Here is a 7,697-nt window from a genome sequence, read left to right on the forward strand (position 1 = left end):
CAAGACGTGCACAATGCAAGTGCCCATCAACAGATGACTGGCTTAAGAAATGTGGTATGAAAATAAGACTGGATTCACAGACATAGATAACAAACTTACGGTTACCAAAGGGGAAAGGAAGGAGAAGGAGTGATAATCTGGGGAAATGACAAGCACGGAGCCTGGCAAATGGCCGATGCTCAATAAATGTGAGCTTGGTCCTCTTTAGCTAGACTTGGAAGTCCCCTATCCCAAAACAGTGACAGGGAAGGGGGTTCTAAGGACAACTTGACAACTGAGCCTCATGCTCTTTCTTTTCTCCTGAGAATTCAGGGAAATAACACACCCCAAAGTTTGACCTGGCCCAAGAAGTGAAGGACAAAAGTTTTCTTGTTGAGGTGTCTCTCATCCAGTTTTTCATGTACACTGGCACGGCCATAAGAGGTAGATGTCAGTGTAAGGGGTTGGCTCCTTCTACTTGGTAGGGCTGAGTCTGAGAGGTGATGGAGAGCTGCCCACCCATCTGCATAAAATGAGAAAGACCACCGTTTCCTATGGGTTAGTTCTTAGCTGCAAACAACACAATCCACTCCAGTTAGTTTAATTAAAATATGAATTTATTTAAAGATAAGGCCAGACTCTTTGAAGCCACAGACCTTCAAATCAATGTGAGGAGGAGGCTTCGTCATGAAAAGACCTCTCCCACCACTGAGCTGAAAACTCGATGATGGAAATTCTACTTTCGCCAGTAGAGGGAGAGCAGTGATGGTGGGGTGGAGGATGAAGGTAAGGATGCCGTGAGGAGGAAGATTAGGACAAGAATCCAGATTTAAATCTCAGACTCTACAGATGCTCCAGTCATGGGGAACTTTGCTCCTGCATTCATTCATTCCTTCCTTCCTCCAATATTTCTGGACCTTCTCCTTTGTGCCAGAAATTGTGGGAAGTGTGAGGGACAAAGGGAAGATTTGCTTTCATGGTGCTTAGAGCAAACTGGATGAGATAGGGCTAAAGTAAGTGGACCTGTGGAGGAAGGAAAGAGACAGATTTCTGCTGAGGAGGGGAGGGTTGAGAAGAAATAAAAGGAGGCTGAAATTTTTCAGAAGCAGATAGAGGCCAGCCTTGGGTGGGTCCTCCTCATACTTCAGCATCTCAGGGGAGCACAGTTCACAGGTTCTCTGTAAAAAGAAAGGAACTTGCTGAATGACATCTCTGAAGGCCCAGACCTGGACACTGTCCACCCTGACAGGTCCTAGACCATCCCAGAAATGTGCAACCACAGTCCTCCCAGGACCAGGATAACCAACAATAAACAAGGGAGTTTTCCAGGCTGAGGTGGGGCACTGAGGAGCACTCCAGACTTGCTCTGCAGAGTGACTGACTCGGTGTTCCCATCTGAAAAATGGGAGCATGTGAGTAGGCTCAGATTATGATGACAGGGCTTCTAGGTGGTGGCCTTTCACCAAGCTGGTCCATGGAGGACATGCTCAATCCACGGATACTGCTGCCACTTCTCTTGGGAAGCAGCGAGGAAAAAAATCACTTTTTTGGAAAGGTGTGTGGCCTTCTGAGCGCCACCTCTTTCCCTAGCCCTTCCCCTCTCCCTCTGCCCTGCCCCCTGTCTTACCCCGGGGCCCAATAGCACCACCACAGGTCCTCATGCAGTCCTCTGCGCTCCTGAAATTGTTGCTCTTAGCTTTGCAGCCACCATATACAAAGGTCTCGCAGAACCCAGCCTTGGCGTTGTAGAAGTATCTGATCATTTTGGCCTTGCAGGGACCCGTATATGGAGGCTCTAGGCAGAAGTCAGGCCGCTGGGCTGCAGGGATGGGAGGATCTCGGTTAAAGAGGGAAGGTCATCACAGCTCAGTCTACAAGATGAACAACTAAAACCACCAGTTTGTGATAGAGAGTGATGGGGGGCGGGCAGAAGTGTGAAACGTGAAAAGGCCTTTTGACACCCTGCTTTCCAGGACATTATTATTAATGTTGTTAGGTGTGACAATGACAGGGCAATATTATAAATAATTACATGCCATTGATGAATGTTTATGCATTAATTAGCATGATGCTACTGATGAGTTTCAAAAGTAACACAAAAGAGGGACACATATAAAAATACTCTCCATGTATAGAAATTACTGGAGCTGGACAATGGATCCACGGCTTTTATAATACTATGTTTTCTACATATGTGTGTGGTTGAAACTTCCACCGTTAAAAAAGAAAGCATCACTGAGCCCAGTCTCATTCTGCTCACCTCAGGGCCAGCCAATAATCCGGAGAAGAGTTGCTGGAACTAGGAATAACATTTTTAATTGGAAATTGGGCCCACGGAGATGATAGCATGCTACTGTCTCAAGAAAACCATCTTCCCACAGTATAAATTCCTGTTCCTTTTATACAAAAGAACGGGAGGGCGAAGAGCCCACTGTAGCTACGACAGTGGCAATGGCTAAACTGGACCACCAAGGGTTGCTCATTTACAGTTATCCCTTGATGAAGGTGCCCACCTGGATGCCAGCCAATGGTTGATAGGCCTGCGTGACCCATCACTATTACAAAAGTGTAAGGAAATCATGCCATAAATGGAGAAAGGCATGGTAGAAAACATACCGGTGTTTACTTTGGTTACCTCATGGAAACTGGAATAATAGAATATTGAGGAAATATTGATACTGTGACTTATAAAAGAAATATTAACTTGGTCTGCATCCCATTCCTGCCACAGAGCTCCTAAAACATTGGAATTTCCTAAGAGATGAGAGCAAAGGGGAGTCTTTTATCATGTGAGGGAGATGAGTTTTGTAAAGCCTCAACCAAAGCCAAGAATGGGGATAAGTTGTCAGGTGAAACAACTGCCGGAGCTGGGTGTGGGAATTTTCATTCCTACTTTCCCTTCTGTCATTGTATCCACATCTCAGGAAGGGGAGAGGGATTGGAGGTTGAATCAATCACAAATGACTAAAGATTTAATGAATCATGATTTGTGATGAAGCCTCCCCAGATATCTTAACATAGCAAGTCATTCAGGTTATTCAAGAGAACTGGAATCAACCCAGGGAACAACACAGGTATATTCTCCATCATGGCTCACTGGACCCCTGCAGCTGCCTGCCCAGGGGCCCCCTGTCCCTGCTTTTCGCCCCCTAGAGGCCGTGCTCCACACTGCAGCCACAAGGACCCTGTTAAAACTCCAGTCATATCTCCTTGCTCCCATGACCAGTCCCTCAGTGGTTTCCCAGCTCTCTCAGAGTCAAATTCTTATCCTTATAAAGTCCTAGAACGTTCTGCATGACCTGCCCCCATGGCCTCTCTGCTTCATCCCCTTCCACTCCCCTCCCCTCACCCACTCAGCTTCACACACCCTGGTCTTGGCTGCTGCTCAAACACCAGGCTCCTTTTTGGCAGCTTCTGCTTAATGTCTCCTCATCACATGGGTTTCCCTGATCCTCTACAGCCTCCTGAATCCCCATAACTCTCCTTTCTCACAACACTCATCATGACCTGACACAGGATTTCCCCCCGTCTTTATTGTCTGTATCCTTCTTAGAAGGCATAATATTTTACTATCTTTTGTTTACAGCTGTTTTCCTATATCAAGAAATACGCTTTTTAGGGACAAAAAGCATAAGTATTTGATGAATATTTATCAAGGGAATAAATCTCCCATTTCATCCTCATGCCAAGTGTACAGTCATTGAAAAGGTTTCACCCACACTTCAAGTGTTGATAACAATTTCTGTGGTCACTTACACGTGTGATCAACTAGCTCTAAATTCAGAGGTTCCACGACCCACCTCCCACGTTCAATAACTTATTAGAGTCATTCATGGAACTCTAAAAAACCCTTTACTTACTGTCCTCAGTTGTTATAAAGCATAAAACTCCAGGGACAGACAAATGGAGAAGAAATATCGGTCAAATGGGGATTTGGGGGTGCTGATCCTCCAGACCCTCTTAAGACTTTCCCCCTTCACAATCCCTTGATGTTTGCACCTCCCCTGAGGCTCTCTGAACCCAGTGTGTATGAGTTTTGATTAAGGATTGGAGGTAGGTAATTTGGTAGAATCATTGGCCATTGTTGACTGAACACAGTACTTCTCCTCTCCCCAGAGGGACAGGGTTGATAGTTCTAACCCTTTAATCACCTGACGTTCTAGAACGTTCTAGCACGTTCTAGAATCCAGTCCCGTCCAGACACTATCTAAGGTCCCATCCTTCACTCATCTCATGACTTACAAAAATACAGTGAATTCCTAGCATTTCAGGAGGCCTGGGGCATGAATCGAGACGAGGATCAAATATGGATTTTGTATGATGCTATGTGAGGTGCAGGGGCAAGGCAGTGACCAGGAATAGAGAGTCTCAGAGATGAGGTCCCTGATCTGGTAGAGTCAGGTGGAATGCTTTTTTCCCCCAAAACTTAACACGCAATGATATCTATTGAGAGTCAAAAAATGTCCCTAGAATGAGAACTGCCCAATTTATAAGAAGAAATCCAGAGAGGGTTGACAACACTCACCCCACCCCTACTCTCCTGTGCCTTCTATGGACTCCCTTGCTCCCCACCCCAACTTTTAGAGGAGAGGTGAGCCAAGACTTACCTTTGGCCTGGTTTCTGGTGTCACACCCTGGAGTGCTGGCCGCCAGGGTGCCCAGGAGGACCAGAAGGGCTACTGAGAGGCAGAGCCGGCTCATCTTCATGGCCTTGCAAGGAGGGCTCCTGGGGAAAGCTGGGGGTTGACTGTGCTTTTCATACCCCAGGTGAAGGGTGGGAGCAGGAGATAAGGAGGGGAGTGAGGACAGGGAAGATCTGGGGTCAGGCTCGAACAGTCTGTAATCTCCTTACAGAACCAGACTTCCTGTTTCCGCCTGCTAGGGCCAAATGCCCAGTAACAGCATTTCTCAGACTTGACTCTGCCTGTGGGTCTAGTGGAAAGACAGATTGTCATTCCACAGGTGGAATCTTGTCCAATATGGTCACTCAGGAAGCATCCCAGCACCTAGGGCAAGGCATGGCCTGTGATGGATGGTCTGTGAGTGGATGAGAGTGAATCAAAAGATGGATAAGTGAACAGCAGTATGTTAGTTGAAATCCTCCTTTTCAGTCTCCTGCAGATTCATCACCTCTGGGCATCGGTGCCCCCACCATCACTTGACTCAGACTACAGAGACACCTTTCTGCGACTATTGAGGCAGCATCTCAGCTGCCTGGATGTATACTGCTTACCTGGCCCTCTTCCAGGCAGAGGCTGAGCTAGAGGAAGAGCTTCTGTATCTGTGGCACAAAGCCTGTTGTGGGAAGGAAAGGGAGTAAGGGGAGGGGGCAAAGGGGAAGAAGGGAGCTGAACATGTCTCCACAGCCTGGCCACCTGCTGGCCCTCACCTGGCTTCACACACAGGAGGGCTGTCTGCCAGAGTGGACCTCAGGGGACCTTGGAAGATCCCCTTAACCACCCTCTTCCTCCTGCTCTCTCCCCAGGGGTTTTGGGACCAAAGCACCTCAGTTTGAGTCCCGGCTCTGCTTTTCTAACTTTGTACTTGAGGATGTAAATCCCCCCGAGCCCCGTGTCTTTACGTGTGAGGTGAGATCAGCGCTGACCACATCACAGGGTTGCTGTGGAAGCAATGGAGGCAACAGACATATATATTCCTTCTCCCTGAGAAGTCAAAGCCCTGTGTAGTAATAGCAATAATAATAATAAGTAATTGTGACAGTTAACACCTAGCTCCTTCTAGATACAGGCATTATCCTTAAGCCTTTGCTGCATATTAACTTACCTAATCCTCACAGTAGTCTTAAAACAGGGGGTGAAGAGCTGTTACTATTGCTTCATGTTGCAGATGAAGAAATTGAAGGCAACAAGCAGTTAAGAAATTTGCTTAAAATCATACATGGTAGAGACAGGTAGAGACATTTGATCCCAGGAATCTGACTTCAAGTCTGTGCCCCATGCACTCTGTTGCTTTGTACGATGTAAAATTCAGGCCACATGGGAGGGGTGTGACCCACAATGTCTTCACTCATTCTCATCTAGTCATTCCCAGTTAGAGCTATGGTGCACCAAGCCACCATTACACAGTGACCTACCCAGACAGACAAGCATCTTCGCACTAACACACACACACTCACTCACACAAACACACACACACACACTCTGTGCTTCGCTCCAGGGTCAAGGAGAAGGGAGCTGGGCTCAGCGTCCAGAAGCCCCAGGAGCAAGTCCAGCCAAATGTCAAGCAGGCACAGAGCTGGGTGATGAGCTGAGAGGACACGGGGGGCTGCCGTCCTTCACAGACACCCTTTCCCTGGAGAAGGGCAGGAGCTGTCAATACTGAGCTGCCCCAGGACAGAAGGGCATCAATAGCCAGTAACTCACTAAACAAGCCACTGTGAGTGGAGGGTCTACTCTCTCCTGAGACATTCCACATGCATGATTTCATTTAGCCTCATGTCAATCCTACAACATCTGAGATTCTCATCCTATTTTGTCAAGGAGAAAGCCGAGCCTCAGGAGGTGAAGTCACATGCTCAGGACACATGAACAACAGATGGTACAACGAGGACTCTAGTTTAGAAAGCCTTCTGACTCTGCCCCTCTTCCTGCCTCAGTCTGTCCATCTGAGACCAGGGAGCAGCAGAAAGCCTACCTCCCACCCTAACAACAGAAAATCTTCTTTCTTCCTTGCTTATCTGTCATCTATCTGTCTGCCTCTGGCTATCTCTCCCAGTGTCCTCCTCTCTTCTGGCTATCCTCCATCTGGTCCAGGCTGGAGGCCTCTTGACCCAGAAGCTGCCCCTAATGAGGTATCTGTCTTCCCAAGGCCTCAGGCATCCTTGGAGAAATTACATGGCAGAAACATCACAGGGTGTGGGGGAACCTCCTTCTTTACACAAGAGCCCTGGCCCCACAGCTTGAACTTCCTGCTCCCCCCTCCAATTCCAACTCCTGAGAGGAGTGAGGCTGCCTTTAGCTTGCCTTTAGCACCTGCCTTTAGCCTCCCTGAGAAACAGATCCATCAGAGTTGAGTAATGTAGGTGTGGAGATGTTGGTATAATGAGGGACTTGGTGCTGGAAGAAGATCTGAGGAAGGCTTCTGAATAATTAAAAGCTAGCATTTCATTGGAGGTAACTCTCAGGCAGCCTCAGTTTTGATACCTCCTCTTATAGGGAGTTCACTATCACGTGGGCAGCAGGTGCCAGGTGACAGCATTCATCATGAGAACAATCCGTTGTCGCATTCAACCAGTAAAAACCCCTCCCTTCCCTCTGACCCAACCTTGTCCTTTCTGTCCTGACTCTAATTTCAGGAAACCAACTGACCCATTCTACTGTTTTTTCCTAAAACAGCCCTAACAGACTTGGAGATGGCAATCAAGGTAATTTCCCTCTTTCCCACAACGGTCTTTTAGGGGGACTTCCCCGGTGGTCCAGGGGTTAGGACTCCACGCTTCCATTGCAGGGGTCATAGTTTCAGCCCTTGGTTGGGGAACTAAGATCCCACATGCCATGTGGTGTGGCAAAAAAAAAAAAAAAAAAAATTATCTTTTAGATTTTTGTGCAATATTGCTGAGTCCCCTCTATCAGCTTCAGAATATTAGTCCTCAAAGTCTGGGGAATCCCTCTTCCCCACTTCTGACAATTTATGCAGAGGCTGACAGGATGTCCCATGGGGTCCTCAGGATGCCCCATTACTGAGTAGGAGGAGAGAGG

The 7,697-nt window shown here is 47.6% G+C and overlaps 1 protein-coding gene across 1 annotated transcript; it reads right to left on the reverse strand.

Moving 5' to 3' along the window:
• Positions 1–578: 578 nt before the first annotated feature.
• On the reverse strand, positions 579–4,791 carry LOC109567490 (spleen trypsin inhibitor I). The gene is made up of 3 exons (XM_019972473.2): positions 4,587–4,791; positions 1,607–1,798; positions 579–1,157 (listed from the first exon to the last, which is right to left on the reverse strand). The coding sequence occupies exons 1-3, from the start codon at positions 4,684–4,686 to the stop codon at positions 1,147–1,149; spliced, it is 303 nt and encodes a 100-aa protein (XP_019828032.2). The 5' UTR covers positions 4,687–4,791; the 3' UTR covers positions 579–1,146.
• Between the last annotated feature and the right edge of the window lie 2,906 nt (positions 4,792–7,697).

Source organism: Bos indicus, chromosome 13 (genome assembly GCF_029378745.1).
Source record: "Bos indicus isolate NIAB-ARS_2022 breed Sahiwal x Tharparkar chromosome 13, NIAB-ARS_B.indTharparkar_mat_pri_1.0, whole genome shotgun sequence".
Classification (NCBI taxonomy): domain Eukaryota; kingdom Metazoa; phylum Chordata; class Mammalia; order Artiodactyla; family Bovidae; genus Bos; species Bos indicus.